Below are 19,895 nucleotides of genomic sequence, written 5' to 3' on the forward strand. Positions count from 1 at the left end.
AATTTGGGGTGGGAGAGGTTTGCAGTCCAGTGTTGTATACACATTTTCTAGCTTGCGCTGGTCTCTGTTTAAAAGATATAGCTTTCTCTTTATGTTTTCTCTCTGTGCTGGCGAATGCGGAATTACAAAAATGGATATTCAACAGAAATACAGTTCCAGTTTTGACATGAGATTATCACAATACCATATTTCTGTACAAAGGCCTTAATTCTTGGATTAATTTATCTGAACTTGAACTTCTTGCGGTTGAACTTTTTGTGGTTTACTTATTTATTATTCCACTAGTTGCTGATCTTTTTTACCCCTAAGTAGCTAGAATCTCGCAGTGGGAAGAATCTACACAGTTACTGTACATAGCAGGAAGAATTCTGCTTTCAAGTCTGAAGGACAAACCTGAACAACGGTGTCTGGTCTCTCAGAACTCTCTCAGAAGTAAAGCGAAGATCTGTGGATGTCAGAGCTGAGCCACATGGAGATGAGCCACAGGTTACTAATCCTCCATGCAGTGCAGTCTCTCTTTATTATGTTGCCAGTATCTCTACAACATATCTTATTATCCAAATAGTTTGTTTAGTGGGGGAACAATAGTGTCTTGATGCTGTCCAACTGAATTACTAGTCAGCACAGAATCTTTTACATGTTCTTTATTTGGAAAACTCTCAGGTGACACTGGTCATAACCAGACATAAAGGCAATATAATGCTCTTCCAGCTGACGTATCGGAAGCTACATAACTGCACACCAAATAATCTGTTTTCTATACAATGTCAATGTATAGTGTGATGACATCCAGGATCAAGTAACAATGACAGCAGTTTGTGAAGCACGTGAAAGCCTTAACTACATACAAAGACTTCTTCTTGTGGGTAAATTCTAGATGACTAGTCTGGTTAAGAGCAATAATATGAATTCCCCGATATGTCTATGACAGTGAAGTAATATGCAAATAAAACATGCTGCTTCAGGTTTGGAGAGACATTCACCAGACCTATTATGGTGGAGCAGTAGTGATGCTATAATTAAGGATGTGTCAGAGTTTTCAGTTTAACAGGGGGTATAGTCTTGGTTCTAGATACCTGACAGACCACCTCTCTTTCTCTCCATCCATCACTGTAATTGTTAAGATTTCTGAGGCTCGCTCGCTCTCTCTCATGGTCCATGGATTTGGACATTTAGAAGCGTGATGTTTTCAGAGGAGGGCCTTTATCTCTGAGGTTACACCACTGATCCCACAAAGCCAGGTTATTATTTATTTTGGGTATGGCAGCAGGTACCCTCTGACCCCAAGTAGATTTGGTGACCCCATTGTGCTAGGCACTGTAAGTCCACAAAAGACAAGATCTCTCCCCCAAAGGCCTTACAATCTAAATTAATACAAGATGCAACAAGGAAGTGTAACAAATAGCAAGAGGGAAGGGAAAGAGTAAAACCATTGTAACAACATGGTTACATAGGCTAACAATGTGCATAATTTGACTGCGGTGAATCAACTGAAAGGTATTTTCCCCACTTTTATCTTTTTTTAAAATGAGTACAGTCTGCTAGACCTGACTACCATTCAATGTAGCTGTCATTTTTGGCTCAGTTTGTTCTATGAATTATGGCCTTAGTTGATATTAACTATTTTCATACTGTTTATTACAGGGGTTGGCAACCTTTCACACGTGGTGCATCGAGTCTTCATTTATTCAACCTAATTTAAGGTTTCACGTGCCAGTAACATTTTAACATTTTTAGAAGGTCTCTTTCTATAAATCTATAATATATAACTAAACTATTGTTGTATGTAAAGTAAATAAGGTTTTAAATAAGGTTTTTAAAATGTTTAAGAAGCTTCATTTAAAATTAAATTAAAATTCAGAGCCCCCCAGACTGGTGGCCAGGACCCGGGCAGTGTGAGTGCCACTGAAAATCAGCTCACGTGCCGCCTTCGGCACGCGTGCCATAGGTTGCCTACCCCTGGTTTATTATATATTATGTACTCAAATCCCGAGACAGTATGGAAGGAGCATATTTAAAAATAGGTTAGGCCCCCTACATAGCCCTGATAGCTAAGGGCCTGATCCTGGAGTAACCTCACTGAAATCAAATGGACTACTCATAGAAGGATTGCAGAATTGGGCCTAGAATAAGCTATGACATACATTTCCTTAATAGAAAAACAAGTGGTAAAGTTCACTGCCTGAGTATATATGCACCAGAGTTTGTACCCTAATAAAATTACTGCAACTGTGGCCAAGTCACATTTATAGTACGAACATGTAATTCTGTCCTAATCTTTTGGGGCCAGCTTCTTAGTTGGGTCTTAATCAATTTGTCCCTTAGAAATCAATTACCCTGAAATGCCATAAAAATGTTGAATTGGGACATAATTTGGAGGTTCAGAGGTGCCTGCAAACATGGCTCTTACCAAGATAGATCAAAGCATACACCTGCTTTAAAAACAATGTTCTCAGCAGTGCAGCTTTGGTGACTCAACCGAGCAGATTCTGCCCTAGAGTGGATGCACAGCGCTCCCATTGATCTCAGTGAGAGTTCATACAATGGACTGACAAATTTGGCCCTTAGCTTGGCTTTGGGACCTAATAAATGTTATTTTCTGTCTGGAATCTATTCTGATGGGTTGTTCATCCCAACTGAAGCAGTTAAGTGAATTTATATGCCCGAGGGAGGGGGAAAAACAGATATAAAGGTTGAGACCGAAGTGGGGCTTCAGTGGCTCTCTCCTTGGGCAAAGAGAATGGTAGAGCGTGATCTCTGGAGAATGAGGAGGCAATTCTGCAGGCTTAACAGGAGTAGAGGCATCTGCCATCAGGGGAAGTCTTGAGTCTAAACTGCCGAGGAGGCCCAGGTGTGAGGAAGTGGGGCTGAGGAACTATAATGAGCCCCATCTTAGAAGCCAATAGATTTGGTGGGGAAGGCAGAGAATTAGTGAACTGGAAAAATTGTGTGCATGTTTGTTTGTAATAGCCAGTGTGTGTTAGGGCATGTCTACATGGTGAGATAGTGTGCAGCGATAGGTGTAAACTCAGCACAGTAAATGGCCAAGTGGACCCGGCTACTGCACAGTAAAAGTTCCCTACGGCACTTTGATCTACTCTGCTTTGAAACGGAAGTCGATCAAAGCACACTATGGAACTTTCATTGTGTGGTATCAGGGCCCACACAACCAATTAGTGCGCAGCAGGCTAGCACGCTGTGGATTTATACTCCAGCTTGCCACACACTACCTCACTGTCTAGACGAACCCTCAGTGTGAGAGCGTGCACATATTCAGGATTCACTGTATGCGGGTGTGTCTCTGCGAGAGAGATTGAGTGTGACCAGTGTGTGTGTTTTCACTTTTTCTTCACCAGAACACAAGCAGTGGGAAAGGGAAAAGAGAGTTGGCAGCCTTATCCAGAACTGCAGCAGCAAAATATCAAGAGCGGGTGAGAGGAAGGGCCAATCAGGCTAGCATTAAATAATGCCAGGGAGCATCCTTTTCATTAGCCAAGTAGTTAAGGGTATGTAGCATATCCTGCAGGGGAAAACGGCAGGGAGCATGCACAACCATCAGGGGATACTATTATTAATTCAGTCATATCCAGAATGTCAGCAAAATCCCAGAGAGTCAAAGGGTATGGATCAACTTAAGACTACGTGAGGTCCAATGGTAAATCTCTATATGCATTAGAGATAGATCTGACCCTCATTTTAGCCTTCTTGTTACTCTGTTCTTAAACTGAATTCATAAAAGTTTATGTTTGTTGGTTCTTCAAGCAAACAGTGGGTAATTTTACACATTATCCATACTGTGTGTGTACTGTGTTAGGACAAGTTAGGAGCACATCTGTTACCAGGTACCACACAGATCTACATACCATTTCTAATTTACAGAAAGTTTACTTCTTCATAAATATGAAACTTTAATACTGTCTACATGTAAATCCAAATAAGACCACCCACCGTCACTTCCACGAAACTGGGTGGTTTCATTCTCGGACCTTTGATAGATTTGCTGAAATCTTAGTCAATGTTATGAGGAAAACACATTTTAAACAGAGCAAGTTTCTCAGGATAAATTAGGACAATACCGAGACATACAATTATCAAGGACCAGAAAGGTAGGAGACATGTGGAAAAGAATATGAGAAGCTACTGGAAGCAATATTAATTGACTCATGTGCCACTATTCAGTGTTCCACACTTCTTGAAGCAATACCGTAGGATAGTAAAATGCAGCAATATATTCCCCCCTTTCCCATTAGGTCTAACTAGATCAACTTTTCGTGTATTACATATTACTATTATATCTGCTGGATAAGGCACAGCTAGAAGGCTAACTCTTTTCAATATATTGACTGAGTTCAGTTTCATAAATAGGGTATTGATTTATCCCACCACATAGGAAGAAAATACATTAAGAAAAAACATTTTAAATCTATGATTGTGGTTTTAATTTTAAATGGGGGAAAAAATTATAAGCGATTGTTAATAATAATGGTATTTTCAGTCGATGGAAGCAGAGCAATTTCCTGTTCTCTTAGTCCAAATAAAAGACACGAGAAATAACATATACAGCTTGGAATGCATAAATTAAGCAACAGTTCACAAGCTGAACCGCTCACTAAACAGACATATTTTTCCACGTATACTGTGTTGTTGTAGCCATGTTGGTCCCACGATATTAGAGACACAAACTGGGTGAAGTAATCTCTTTTATTCGACCTACTTCTGTTGGTGAGACACACAAGCTTTTGCACTTACACAGACATGAAGAAGAGTTCTGTGTAAGCATGAAAGTTTGTCTCTGTCACCAACAGAAGTTGGTCCAATAAAAGATATTACCTCACCCACCTGGTCTCTCTACTATTTTTCTATGGCATACACTAAACTGAATATAGAATACTGTAATCAACTAAAAAAAACCTACCTAGTCTCCAGTGGGATGTTACTGTTGAGTAACCAGTTGTCCTGAGCATGGGTTGGCTCTTGGGTGCTGGCAGGGTGCTCTCCAGAAAGAGAGTGGTCAGTAGGAGCAGGGCTGGGGTTGCTACGTGGTGTGAAGTTCCCTCTGTTTAGGGAGTTGATGGAGGCTGCATGATGCTGATTTGGCGTGTGAGCATGTGGTAGTGGAGGTGGAGGAGTTCGAAGTCTTGAATGGTTCTGAAGACCCGGAGGATGATCTAAAACATAAGTAAGTATTTGTAAAGTTCAGGACTCCAGCCAACGTTCATTTCGCACAAGCAGTTCAAAGAAGTATGAAAACTATGGGTATATCTACCCAGCAATTAAACACCTGTGGCTGGCCTGGGTCAGCTGACTCAGGCTCACGGGGCCTTGGCGGTGGGGATGTCTGTGTAGATGTCTGACCTCAGCTGGAGCCCAAGCTCTACCTCCTCCCCTCGGCCACAGCATCTCAGAGCTTGGGCTTCTGCCAAGCCTGAACATCTAACAGCAATTTTCAGTCCCGCAGCCTGAGCTCGGTGAGCCCAAGTTAGCTGACCCAGGCCAGCCACAGTCATGCCGTGGGTCTTTTATTCCACTGTAAACATACCATAAAAGACCACAGACACGAAATCAAACTCAAAAGACAAACATAGTCATGTTCTACAAGTTTTAATGAAACATACAATACTTATATAAAGTGAACAGCAGAACATACAAGAATGTTATAAAGGCTTAGAACACTGCAAGAGGTCTGTTCCTATCATTAAATTATTTCTAATCCATAACTGCAGGTGTAATTGCCATCTTTGTAGTGATGCTGATTTATGATAGACCATGCAAAATATAACCAGCCTAGGTAAGAAATAGTTAGGATGAGGAAAGGAAAGAAGTGTGGAACTGGGGCAGTGTTAAGGCTACTTTGTATAAAATTCCAGAGACTGTCATGTGCTAGTGAACAAAATTAGATGAGGCTGGGATTAGGGAAGGAGGGGAGTGAGAGCAAATGCTTGAGAAAAGAACAAACACATGAAGAAAGATTGGAACAGATAAGGATTTTGGGTATAAAGTAACTGGTGGATAATTTATTTTGCCCATCTTTCCTGGGAAATTAAGAAAAAAGTAAAAACTGCTAATGGATCCTGTGGGAGATGGATAGCTCAGGGTACTTGTTAACGAGATACAGAATGCTTAACCTCTATGTACTGGTTTCAACAGATTAACAAGTCATCAATATATCATAGCTGTACGGTGGCCTATGAGAAATGATATGTTCATCTTAGCTCAGATCCTGCTAGCCTGCTGTCCACAGCATGCAAAAATATAAAAAATGCCATTAATTCATGATCTCTATAGAGAGGTCAAAGACTAAAGAGCCATGGAAATCTGGGCATGGTACTTCTAGGTTGTCACTGAAGCCCATGGCAGGGCAATGAAGAGGAGAACCCACGCTTAGTAACAGACATTAGGTTCTTTATAACAGGAACCTTTTTTTTGTGTTCTGTGTTTAAAGTAAGAACAGCCATACTGGGTCAGACCAATGATTCGTCTAGCCCAGCACCCTGTCTTCTGGCAGTGGCCAATGCCAGGTGCTTAAGAGGGAATGAACAGATCAAAATGAAGAAATCTCATTGAGTTATATCACTCTCTGAAAGGGAGAGCCCTGTAGCTGAGCCAATCTGTCTGCTGGTTTAGAAGTCCAGCTAGGTGGAATGCATGACTAGCCTGCAGGTGCAGCTCTGCCCAACAAAACAACTTCTCAGCAACTTGTGCAAGATTCCAGTTGTGGACACCTCCCTAGCTCTGGATATCTCCCTACCTACAAAAGCTGCATTTTCCATTTGGAGGCAATTGACTACCTGGTCGTTGGACGCTAAAAAGGCTCTGCTCAAAGCCATTGAAAACATTCTGAAGTCTGTTCTGAACCATGTCTTCAGTTGACTGGGAGATAAAGGATGTAACCCAGCCTTTCTCACTGGCTTCCAGTGCAATTGCCATAAACTGGGGACTAATTAAGAGCAACACTGATAAACACAGAGATATCAAACTCTCCACATCAGATAAATTTTGCACCAAGGTCACCAATCTTTGGGTTCTGTGGAATAGTAAGGCCAGCATAATTTGTCTGGAGTGGCAATGGACTCAAAGGACTAGTGACATTCATGAGAATCTGATAATCCGGGAGATGTAGACCTTCTTGCACTGTAGATTGGTGAGATAACCAAATTTTATTTGCCAGGTGTCCTGTTTTAGAGATATGCTCCTCTGATGGAAGGACTTCATTAACTTGGTGCTGAAGAGGGCTCCTAAGTATATTGATACAAAATTGTGAATGAGTCCTGTGTTCGATTCAGAGTCCTTTATTGTCACTAGATTTGGCAAGACTAACAAAGGAATGAAGCGTTCCTAGAGAGGGAGTGAGAGAACTCCATGGTATGCTACAAAAAGCACCAAGACCTGTGATTAGAAAGTAGCGGCTTCTGCCAGAGGTGACAGCTGGCCTAAGTCTCTTCCATGGAAAAATGTTCTTTCTGAGGAGCACCTCTGAAACCTGGATGAGAACCTTGACTTTAGGTCAGAAGCAATGAATGTTGTTTCAGTCTCTCTGAGTCGACCCCCTTAAACTTATTTAGATTCCTTTAGATTCAGAAGATTACATTCAAAGGTGATGAGTGAGGTCTCCAAAGGTGATGAAGAAATCTCATTGAGTTATATCACTCTCTGAAAGGGAGAGCCCTGTAGCTGAGCCAATCTGTTTGCTGGTTTAGGAGTTCAGCTAGGTGGAATGCATGACTAATTCAGAATCCCTTATCACTGCTTCTTCTTCCTTGATTCCCATACACCAGGCTAATGATGGGGCCAAATTAAGTCTTTCTACCACTTTCTAACTTGAACAAGCCTCACTGCTCCATTCATATTTAAACTCTTTTGTTCTATGTCATTCTTCACCGTATCTACCTAATGCATCCTTGTTCTCCTCCATTTCTATGTCCTTGCACTTAGGTGTATATCGCCATATACGGTATCCTTTGGGAATCTATTCTTGACATCTGTCAAAACCATCAGTTATCTTTCTTGAATATTCTCTAACAGCTTTAATTCTTGACCACACCATTTTCTCATCTCTTCATTTTTTATTTTTTGCAGTCTTGAAACTTTCATTATTCCCCAAGTCCAGTTCATGTCTGCAATCAAAATCTTTCATTCGTTGATTTCCCTCATATTCTAGCATTCCAACCCGTGAAGCAGTATTGACACAACTGTCTCAAATACAAGGCCCCCGTTGAATCAGGGGATGACTGACAAATGATTTCGGCTGAGTTGCAGATAAGACATGGAAAATCACAGAAAAGTAATAATGGATCTTTATTAATTATGTAATTTGGAAAAGCCAGAGATGATGTATTTGTTCAAGAAAAATTTACTAGAACAATATAAACACTCATGTATTATGTTATGACCGCTAATTTTTTTAATAACCAGCCATTTTGCTGCAACTATGTTACAATCATTAATGCCCGGGGAAGAGAGCTGGAGCCCCAGCTGCCCACAGGGCTGAGAGCCAGAGCCTCCGCTGCCCATGGGGCTGAGAGCCGGAACCCTGGCCACCCGCAGGTCTGACAGCTGGAGCTCACCTGCGAGCTGACATCAGGCACCCCGCTGCCCCAGGGCTGACAGCCTGAGCCTGCCATTGTCAGCTGAGATAAATGAGGTTCTACTGTACTAATGGGGGGAAAAAGTCTGTTGCAAACCTCAGAATGTATGCAAAATTGTGGACTGTGCAAAGTAAGCTAATTAAAAGCCTAATATTGTGGGTTCCACAATTTACGCAATATTGCAAATTAAGCAGAGCCTTACTCATATATATGCTTTTTATTTTCATTGAAATGTCTTTATTATTCCAGCTTTTGCAGAGTTTTTTGAATGCAGGAGCAGCTAGTCCAATTCTTCTTTTTATGCCATCTTCACAATTCCCATTTTTTGATACTAGGTCCTTCAAGGCACACACATTTTTCCACTTCTTCTAGTTCTTTGCCTTTGAGTTTGATCTTTATCTCCTTCTCGTCTTCCAATTGGCATAATTTCTGTCTTTTCTGTTCTGATCTTCACTCCAAATTTTCAGCTTTCCCGGTCTACCTTGTCAGTGATACTCTGTAAATCCTCCTTGGTCAATTCTTACCACTAATTACAAACAAATCTACCAATCTGTCAAGGAGTTTAAGCTGGCCTAACATACTCTTGCTTCTGACTTACCTGTGTAAGTTAAAGTAGTTGCCCCTATTTTAACTTATACTTTCTTCCAGATCCTCAGTGTGTAAAAATTAAGCCAACCTGTGTTTCTTACACATGAATAGAGTGAGGATAAATAGGTCTAGGGGAGTTTCATTGAGTGTAAGGGAATCTGACATCCTTAAACTCACCCAAAACTGGTAACTCCACAGCTAGATCTTCAGCCAGGGCCTGGTTGTCTCAGATGGCTCTCCGCATCATGCAGATTTTTTCTAGGAAAGGGAAGGTCCATGGTCCTGGCTTGTTTGCCATCCAGGTATATAATAAGGAGGGACTGAAGAAGAACAGATGCAAACCAGGTCTGATTCCAGTCCTGTAGTACCATGCAGACTGGACCATCAGACCATCCAGCCGTGAGCCTGGTGGATCTTGAGGAATCCCACTTATTTACAAGGCTCGGAATGAGGTTAGCAGTAAAGGGCACCAGAAAAACTGCATCTCTGATTTAGACAACCCAGTGACATAGCCTAGAAATTTTTCTCTCTCCTTCCTCTTGGGAAGACGCAGCCACCTTTTTTTCTACAGCAGCAGAACACGTCCCATTTACTGAGACGTAGAAGGAAGACAGGAATGTAGGCAAGGTGCACGCCAACAGATGCAGTCTTAGGAGCCAAAATTCCAACCTGCAGAAGAATCCATCTACTTAAGAATAGAAAGTGACAAGGAACAGCCCATTAGTTCCAGCCTAAGGGAGAGAAACATAAATAGAGGACTTCTATTTCTAGGGCTCTCAGTCTAGCACCTTTCAGAAGAACTTTCCAAACAAAGGTCAACGTACCAAGGGATTTCAAATCCAGTTATTCCAGTTTTCATTACAAATGATGGCTGACATTTATGGAAAGGTACAGGAGGCAGAGGAGGGCAAATAGGTGAATCCCAGTATGCACAATGTGTCTTTTGTAACATTTCTCTAGTATTGGCTGACTCTTTCTATTGGAGACATTAATTTAAGACTCTGAGTCAGAGCCTATTTCTAAAAAGCTGCTATGTAAATTCCAATTTACACCCTTTTATTGCAGACACATCACAGATGCTATTATGGATAATGCCTTTGAACCAAGTAAAAATGTGTCATTTTTGCTCTGTTTTTGCATACCCTATGTGATTTCTTTGCTAAGTAAAGACAGCACATTTGTCTAACTCTTGTCTGTGTGATTTTTCACAGGATTTTATAGCTTACATTCCTTTTTCTGACAGTCAGGTACCTTTTCCCCCCAGAAAAGTCTTAATTTTATTCATATACAAATTTTGAGCACTTATTGTCATGTCTGAGCATTACTGAACTTGATATACCTTGACTATGATTACAGCCTATTTCTCTTGCCTTACAATCCTTTTTTTTTTTTCTTCTCAGGTTGGAGACATTAACACAAAAGATATCTGTAGAAAAAGTAGGCTGTGAAATCGTGGTAATGAAAATCACCACAGGTGAGCAAGACTTTTGGATGAGACACAAAATCAAGGTTCTGACCACCTGTCGTCATTAAAGATCCCATGCATTTGCTAGGGTAGCAAAGTCCTGACCAAATTCCCATGTAAGGAACTAGGGCTGGTCTACGCTACAAAGTTAGGTTGGCTTAACTACATGACCCTGGGTGATGTAATTAAGCTGATTTAAGCCCCTGTGTAGACACTGCTAGGTCAGCAGAAGAATTCTTCCATCAATCCAGCTACCATCTCTCAGAGAGTTTGATTTACTACAGTTACAGAAGAACCCTGTTCATCACTGTAGTAAGTGCTGCAGTTGTGCTGCTGTAGCATTTCTAGTGTAGACAGACCCTAAAATTGCCACTGTCCTTTCAAATGAACATGTTGTTCTTCACTTCCTGCCCAAACTCTTGTGTAATATTACCTGTGTTTTAAACAGCTGTCATCTTTCATGCCCTTGGCAGTAGGACTTTAGTCCTGGGTGCAATGGTTCTCATATATCGTGTATATGTATGTGTATATAATATTTGGGATCCTATTTACATGCACACTTATTAAGACAGGCTTAAGCCTGTATTAACTGTTTTGCAGATCCTACTCCCTAGAGAGTCAGGTACAGGCGAAGCTGTTCCAAGTGCTGCCCCTGGATATCAGGGGTTCACAGCCTTTGCATGGACAGCTCTAGGGCACCCTTCCCGTGCAGGTGTAAGGTGGCCAATACTGAGCCCACCAGTGAGACAACTTCAGTGAAGCTTTGAAGATTCCAAGTAAACAGTATCCCATTTTGTGGCTTTCAACAGCAGAAGGGACAATCCTGCTCTTTATGTGAAGTCAGTCTGCTGATGAAAAATCATACTTGTGCCATTCACAGGGACCAGATTTTCCAGACAAAGCAGACATGGCACCAGGGAATAAAACAAATCATTCTTAAAATAAACCTCCAAACTTTCCAACAATGCCTCAAACTTCCAGCAATGCAGGCCCTGGGAATGCTTCTGCCTTAAAGGGATGGCAAGAAAGATCTGTCAATAGTTTCACCATACATGCTTGTCATACATACAGATGTAGGGTGCCAGTCAGAATGACAAAGTTCAGTACTCCTACAAGACAGGCTGGAAGTGTGGAGATCTAAGCTGCTGGGGACTTAATGAAGTCCCCAGTGAGCCTCATTTTCACTAATGGATCTCTAAAGTGTGTAATACATGAAATATGATGGTATTTAATTGTAATAAAACATTAGAAACCTGACTGCTAAAAATGCCAATAGAAATCAAGTTGCTGTTGTAGATTTTTTTTTAATATTAAAATGTCATTGACTATCACTGGCTTGATAACCACGGATAAAACAGAGTGGAGAGATAACTCAGTTAATGGAGCTTGTAGAGTGAGACAATTTAGAGAGACTTGCTAGAACTCTGTACAAGAGAGATCCAATAAATATGTACCATAAAAAAACCCAAGGAGGAGCTAACACGGGAGAATCTGAATAGTAGATTTGAAACTCTAAGTCCCTTTTGTATTAGAAAAAATAAATCCTTATTTTATAATACAGTTCTACTCTGAAAAGAGACAATATTAAAATGGCATCTTCTGACACCTTAGACTGGCTTTGTGATTGTGTTAAAAAACTTGAGACAAAAATTTTTTCACCATTTTTCTCCTGTTTGTCCTGCAGAACCAACACATCTAGGAGGGAGGTCAGGGGTATAGAGATGAGGGAACAATGAGGGTGTCCCACACCTCCAATTAAACATTTGGAGACACACTGATGACTATATTGATACACAGAGAAATCCTCCAATCACAAAGGGAAACAAAAAAAATTAACTGTACTGTACATTTCAGAATGTTATAGGGATCTGTATTTGTTGGGCTTTGTAGAATCACTGTTCTGCTAACAAGAAGCAGGACCTTTTTTGGTTTGTGCCCTGCTGCTCTGTATGTAATATGTCCCAGCTGAGACACTGGCTGCCCCCAATGAAACTTTCCAATCAAGGAAGCAAAAATGAAACTTTTCTGTGCTATCAAATGTATTGTGAGAGGGGAAGGAAAGCAATTGTATGACTTAGAACTTTATACAGATACATTTCAGTATTGCCAACTCTCATGGTTTCATGATTCTTATATTTGGTGTTTTTCTTACAGTCCCAGCTCCAGGAGTCAGGCGACCAGATGAAAATCTCAGCTTTCTTTTTTTTTTTAATTAAGTTTCTACCCTCATGGTTGCACAGAAAAGCCTGAAAACAAACTCCTTTGCCCTTTCTCCTCTCTCCTCCACTATCTCCCAGCGGTGCACGTAAACCACATCCTCTACGGGTGTAGCTTGCAGCGCTGGGAGTGCGGCACTGATTACATTGAAGCTTTACAGCACTGTATCTTGCAGCGCTCAAGGGGGTGTTTTTCACGCCCCTGAGCGCGAAAGTTGCAGCGCTGTAAAGTGCCGGTGTAGCCAAGGCCTCAGTCATTGACTCTGTCCACTTCACACTCCACCTCTCTTGTCCCTCTCTCGCATTGCAGGCTCTGCCCAACCAACCCCCAATCCCGGCTCTTCCCCTCCATCCACTGCACAGTTAGCAGGCCCTTGCCCTTCTGTTCATTTGCTGCAGCCCCCTGGTGGCTTTCACTATGTGGTAAGATGGGAGCTCTTTGAGGCAGGAACCAACTTATTTAATTACATGTGTGTGCAATGCCTCGCGTCGGGGGCCTGATCCCTAATGGGAACCCCTAGGCATTATTGTAATATAAATAATCATAAAATAATAATTGTAACGCTTTTGCCATGGGGGGTGGTGCTGGTTAGATGCACTTTCCCTCTCACACAGCAGCACAGAAGCTGCGGCTGCAAAAGTGAAATTTAACCTGCTTGCCTAAGACTCAGGCTGCTCTTGGAGCCTGAGAGCCAGAAAATGGGAGTGGATTGGAACCAGAGGGGGAGGCAAAGAGGCAGCCTACTCAGTAGGTGTCATATCAGCACCTGGGGGCAGCCAGATGAACTGCAGCCCAACCCTCTTGCTTGCCCAAAGCCCAACTTAATGTGTGACATTTGAAATGCATGAGGGGAGGGCTGCACACATGAGTGCCACACCAGATACGGGACCCAGGGCAAGTTTGCCTCAGGACTAGTATAGTGACCAAGTTGTTACGCCACTACCACTCTATCGTCTGGCAGAGGAGGATTCCTTCCCCCCCGAGAAACCACCTATAGCAGCGCTTCTCAAACTGTGGGTCGGGACTCCCTTTGCATGGGGTCACCAGAGCTTGGTTAGACTTGCTGGGGCCCGGGGCTGAAGCCCAAGTGCCACTACCCAAAGCCGAAGCCAAAGCCTAAGGGCTTCAGCCTTGGCAGCGGAGCTCAGGTTGCAGGCCCCCTGCCTAGGGCTGAAACCCTTGAGCTCCAGCTTTGACACCCCTGCCCAGAGCAGTAAGGCTCGGGCTTTGCGCCCTCTCATCTGGGGCAGCAGGAATTGGGTAAGCTCAGGCTTCGGTCCCTCCTTCTGGGGGTCATGAAGTAATTTTTGTTGTCAGAAGAGGGTCGTGGTGCAATGAAGTTTGACCTATAGCAATCTTTGCTCAAATGAGGCACTCGGCTACTCTGATGATGGGCACCATACAAAAAGATAGATTAGATAGCTACAAAGAACCTGGCACTCAGGTGTGGCTCAAAGGGTAAGATTTAGCCAGTGATGAATGTTGTTCTTCTGTGGTTCCCTCACTGTTACTTGAGAACTGCAAATCAGTGATATAACTTTAGTGTCCCCTAAAGTTTTGAGAGACTAAGACCCAGAGTCTCAAGTATGTAAGCTTATTACGTCCATTTATTTCCTTTCAGGATTTGGGCCTAAACCTCCCATTAAAAACCAGATACACCAAACGTTACCTAAAAGCACGCACTTTCCCCCAATCAAGAGGTTTTTTTATACGATGTAATAAAATGCATATTTTGTGTTAACAACATTTGAGCTATTAGCTGTCACAATGCTAGTCTACAAAGTAACACCCTTCTGAAATTTCAGAGATGAAATCAGATGAACTGACTTAAGCCTCTATTAAGTAATGGATCAACAAAGGGAGTATACCTTAATGTTAGCAACTTTCTTGTTTTACAAATGAAGTAATGAAACGGTAAGTAGCTAGCATCACATCAAGTGTGGTCACTAGAGGAGACCTACTGCTCTGAATATGTAGTTAAATCCTCTACATTTTCAAATGTGCACCCTTAAGAAGTTCATTCTGTTTCTAGAGATATTACCAGTTCTAGGAGTGTGCCTCAGTTTAACTTCAACGGGCTTCAGATCAGAATCTTTACCAACAACACTTTTCAGTCCTGTGTCTCACTCACCATGTTTTACCATGGGCTTACACAAGCAACAAACCACACTGGCATTTTGTGTAGGATAAACTTTTATAAATTAACTTCCTGTACCCACTAATATTATAAAACGTAGCCTTTTATAAAATGACCAATTGTCCTTCCCCAAACCCCCAAGCATCTGAAAGCTGGTGCAAATCAAGCATTTCATGATACATTACAAAAATAAGAAACAAATACATAAAATAATGAAAGGTGAACTAGATTTGTACAGTGCATATGTTCATCTAAACAGGCAACTTGGAGACCAAGTTTGTGCCATGGGATCTTCAAACAACTGTTGCTTGGAAGACCAAATGCCAGAAAAGTTGTTAAAATGTAACAAATACTGTAAATTTTCAGCATGAAACTACCTACAAGTGTCCCCGTGAATGCTGCTAACCAGCAGTTACAGTCAATTTGGACACTGTTGGCAAAACTACATATACCAGAATCAGCAGACAAAAGATGGAACAAACTTTCTGACTACTGAAGGCTAAACCTGTTCTCCAGCAGCATGCCATTCACAAAATCATTATTGTTTCCCACTTTCTCTTCTTGCAGACAGAAGGCTCGGGTGGCAACCACTAGCAAATAAGAGAGGATGGATTAAAAAACATACAAGTGGACAACAGGACTAAAACAGAGAAACAAAATGAACCACTATAATGTCATTGACTGACAAGTCTAGTCTCTGGTACAACAAACTCAGGGCTTTATGAACTAAGAGAGCCTCATACTGAAATGCTCCCATGCTAGTTCTAATCTAAATAGGTGTAATTTCATTGGCTTCAATGGACATCATTGTGATTTACACACGTTAGTGACACTGGAAACAGGCCCATGTTGGTGTTCTACGCTCACATTTAAAACGAGCTGTAGTTTTTAGTGAGCTCCAGTGAGGAACAATCTGCCGTTTTTGCGCCTACAGAAAACAGTTTCTGCACATTGACAAGTTCAGTCCAACTATCTTCCCTATGTATTTCTCTACTCAAATGTGTACGTTACAGTCTGTTCTCTTATGTGGCAAAGTGCCTTTTGCAAAGAAAAATATTGACTTTTTGGGTTTCAATCAATATTTTTTTCAATGTGGTGCTGTCAGGCTTCTGCTCTCAACATATTCATGGGGAGTTTGGATTATTTTTTTCCCCATGAGTAAGTGTGTCTGATTACATCACATACTGTACAAATTGTGTCCTTAAAGACTTTTTGCTATCTGAAGCCAAAGATATTCAGATTGCAAGCTAGTCATGCTCATCACGCAAGTTAACAAAATTGCGATGGAGGCTATTTAAAAAAAAGGCAGAGGCTTATTTATTATTATTCCACACATTCTAAGGACAGAAGGGACCATTTTGATCATCTAGTCAAACGTTCTGTACAGCACAGGTCATAGAACTTTTCCAAAATAACTCCTAGAGCAAGTCTTTTGGAAAACATGCAATCTGGATTTAAAAATTGTCAGTGATAGAGAATCCACCATGACCTTTTGTAAACTGCACCAATGATTAATTACTCTGTTAAAAAAATTACAACTTATTTCCAGTCTGAATTTGCTTAGTTTCAACTTTTCGTCCCTAGATAGTGTTATATTTTTATTTGCCAGACAGAAGAGCACATTATTAAATATTTTTTCCATGTAGGTATTTACAGACTGTAATAATAGAATTCTAGAAATGTAGAACTAGAAGGGACCCCTGCACTCAAGGCAGGAAAGTATTATCTAAATTCTCTAGATCAGTGGTGGGCAACCTGCAGCCCACGCGCCACACGCAGCCTGTTAAGGTAATCCGCTGGTGGGCCAAGAGACAGATTGTTTACTTTGACCGTCCATAGGCACGGCCGCCTGCAGCTCCCAGAGTCCACAGTTCGCCATTCTCCGACAATGGGAGCTGCGGGAAGTTTATGCATAACAGTCTAATCCTTGTTGCCCACTCTGTCTCAAGTGACCTCCTACAAAATGTGTTACTCCTTATTCTTAATTATCTGTCCCAACTTGTATTTAACTCCAACACTCCGATTTCTTTCCCCAGACCTGTGTAATTCGAAAACTTGTGCCTTCCACCAAGAGAAGTTGGTTCAATAAAAGTAACAACTTAGTTACTAAAATTAGTTACTAAAAAATAGAAAATTAAGGGTTGAATTTCTTGGAATGCGTTGGATGGAGACAATTTTTTATTTCAGAAAGTGGAGAAAACTACTAGGGGAGAGACTGTTCTAGATTTGATGTTGACAAATAGGGATGAACTAGTTGAGAATTTGCAAGTGGAAGGCAGCTTGGGTGAAAGTGATCATGAAATGGTAGAGTTCATGATTCCAAGGAATGGTAGGAGAGAAAACAGCCCAGTAAAGATAATGGAGTTCAAGAAGGCAGGCTTCTTAAGACCAAAGCAGACTGTGAAGAACTCAAAAAGATCTCACAAAACTAAGTGATTGGGCAACAAAATGGCAAATGAAATTTAAAGTGGATAAATTTAAAGTAATGCACATTGGAAGAAATAACCCCAACTATACGTACAATATGATGGGGGCTAATTTAGCTACAATGAATCAGGAAAAAGTTCTTGGCATCATCATGGATAGTTCTCTATAGACGTCCATGCAGTGTGCAGAGGGAGTCAAAAAAGCAAACAGGATGTTAGGGATCATTAAAAAGGGGATAGAAAATAAGATGGAGAGTATCTTCTTGCCCATATATAAATCCATGGTACGCCCACATCTTGAATACTGCATACAGGTGTGGTCTCCTCATCCGGCATTAGAAAAAGTTCAGAGAAGGGCAACTAAAATGATGAGGGATTTGGAACAGGTCCCATATGAGGAGAGAGTAAAGAGGCTAGGACTTTTCAGCTTGGAAAAGAGGAAACTAAGGGGGGATATGCTAGAGGGATATAAAATCATAAGTGATGTAGAGAAAGTAAATAAGGAAAAGTTATTTACTTGTTCCCATAATATAAGAACTAGGGGTCACCAAATGAAATTAATGGGCAGCAGCTTTAAAACAAATAAAAGGAAGTTCTTCATACAGCGCACAGTGAACTTTTGGAACTCCTTGCCTGAGGAGGTTGTGAAGGCTAGGACTATAACAGCGTTTAAAAGAGAACTGGATAAATTCATGGAGGTTAAGTCCGTTAATGGATATTAACCAGGATGGGTCAGGAAGGGCGTCACTAGCCTCTGTCTGTTAGAGGGTGGAGATGGATGGCAGGAGAGAGATCACTTGATCATTGCCTGTTGAGTTCACTCCCTCTAGGGCACCTGGCATTGGCCACTGTTGGTAGACAGGATACTGGGCTAGATGGACCTTTGGTCTGATCCAGTACGGCCATTCTTATGTTCATATGACTTTAGCAAACTCAGGGATTTGGTAGATAAGATTCCATGGGAAGCAAGGGTAAGGGGAAAGACACTTCAAGAGAGTTGGCAGTTTTTCAAAGAGACGTTATTAAGGGTACAAGAGCAAACTATCCCACTGTGTAGGAAAGATAGAAAGTTTGACAAGAGACCACCCTGACTTAACCAGGAGATCTTCAATGATCTGAAACTCAAAAAACAGTCGTATAAAAAGTGGAAACTAAGTCAAAATAATATAAACAGAGGATTATAAACAAATAACACAAGTATGGAGGGACAGAATTAGAAAGCCCAAGGCACAAAATAAGATTAAACTTGCTAGAGATGTAAATGTATTTGTAGAATGTTTTCTTGTTACCCTTGTTTGTTCATGAGGTCATATAAGACTGTATCAGAAGTCTTACTGAAGTCAAGATATAACACATCTACCACTTCCTCCATAACCAGAAGGCTTGCTACTCTGTCAAAGAAAGCTATTAGGTTGGTTTGAAATGATCTGTTCTTGGTAAATCCATCCCCAGCATTGTATAACTTCCACAGCAGTACAAAGATCAATTCATTATATAAAACAAAAAGATCCAGGGAGAGATTCTCAGCTGATAACATTTGGGCAACAGCTCAATTGAAGTCAAGAGAGCTATACCAATGTGTGCCAGCTGAATGTCTACACTCAGCTACTTAGGATGAAGGATTTACATTCTCCAGAAATATTTAAGGAAACTATTGTGTTCATTATTTAATTAATACATGTGGAATGGGGGGGCTGAATTTCACCCTCCGAGGTGCACAGAGTTCAATGAAGCCAGTGAGTCACAGCACACACATCTGAGAGCAGGATTCCACCCCACACTTTTCATTTGTCTGTATCCTGGGCTTGTGAATGAAGCAGTCTCTGGAAATACACAATTCCATATTTCACCAGGAAGTGCTTATAGAATGTGACATGATGTGCGGCAGCACAATACCGATGAGCACTAACTCTTTCAATTATTTACTCTTGAGAAAGAATGGGGAAAATATCACATTGGCAGCAAGATAAATAAACTATTTAAAGTCCTTGCTGGCAACCAGGGAATCTCTCAGAACTCAGCGCCAAATTCTGCACACGCTTGATTCCCACCCAAGCTAAGTGGAGTCACAGGCCCACAGCTCAGGACAGAATTTGGCCCATTTGGCTTTCCAGCTCATCAGTTTTCCTCTGCGTTTCATTGTCACCTCCTCTTTACCTCTCTCTTTTATTTTGCTGCCCATAAAAGTTTAAACAACGCCATTTTTGATAAATATCTGCAAAAGCTGACATAAAGTAGTGGCAATTCTGTCTGACAGCTGCGGCTCTGATGTGAAGTCTGTCCCAGTGATTAATACCTAGATCCACCACCCCATCCTCTGAGTACACAAAAGCCTGACTGATTTCCTTTGCAGAAAACCACAGGTGCAGTTACGTGTAAAATTTCTCTGCACAGGTGGAAAACCTTATTCCCTTTGACACCTGAATCTGATTTGTGAGCACTGGGATCTGTGACCTTTCCCTTTAGGTTCTAGCTGA

The 19,895-nt window shown here is 41.4% G+C and overlaps 1 protein-coding gene across 6 annotated transcripts in view; it reads right to left on the reverse strand.

Moving 5' to 3' along the window:
• The window catches only part of TENM4 (teneurin transmembrane protein 4), a 546,329-nt gene that overhangs the window by 260,656 nt on the left and 265,778 nt on the right, over positions 1-19,895 (reverse strand). For all 6 annotated transcript variants that reach the window (XM_030558332.1, XM_030558336.1, XM_030558355.1 and 3 more), the window contains exon 4: positions 4,916-5,168. In XM_030558332.1, coding sequence (XP_030414192.1) covers positions 4,916-5,168 — 253 coding nt within the window. The remainder of the gene's footprint in view (positions 1-4,915; positions 5,169-19,895) is intronic.

This window comes from Gopherus evgoodei, chromosome 1 (assembly GCF_007399415.2).
Source record: "Gopherus evgoodei ecotype Sinaloan lineage chromosome 1, rGopEvg1_v1.p, whole genome shotgun sequence".
NCBI lineage: Eukaryota > Metazoa > Chordata > Testudines > Testudinidae > Gopherus > Gopherus evgoodei.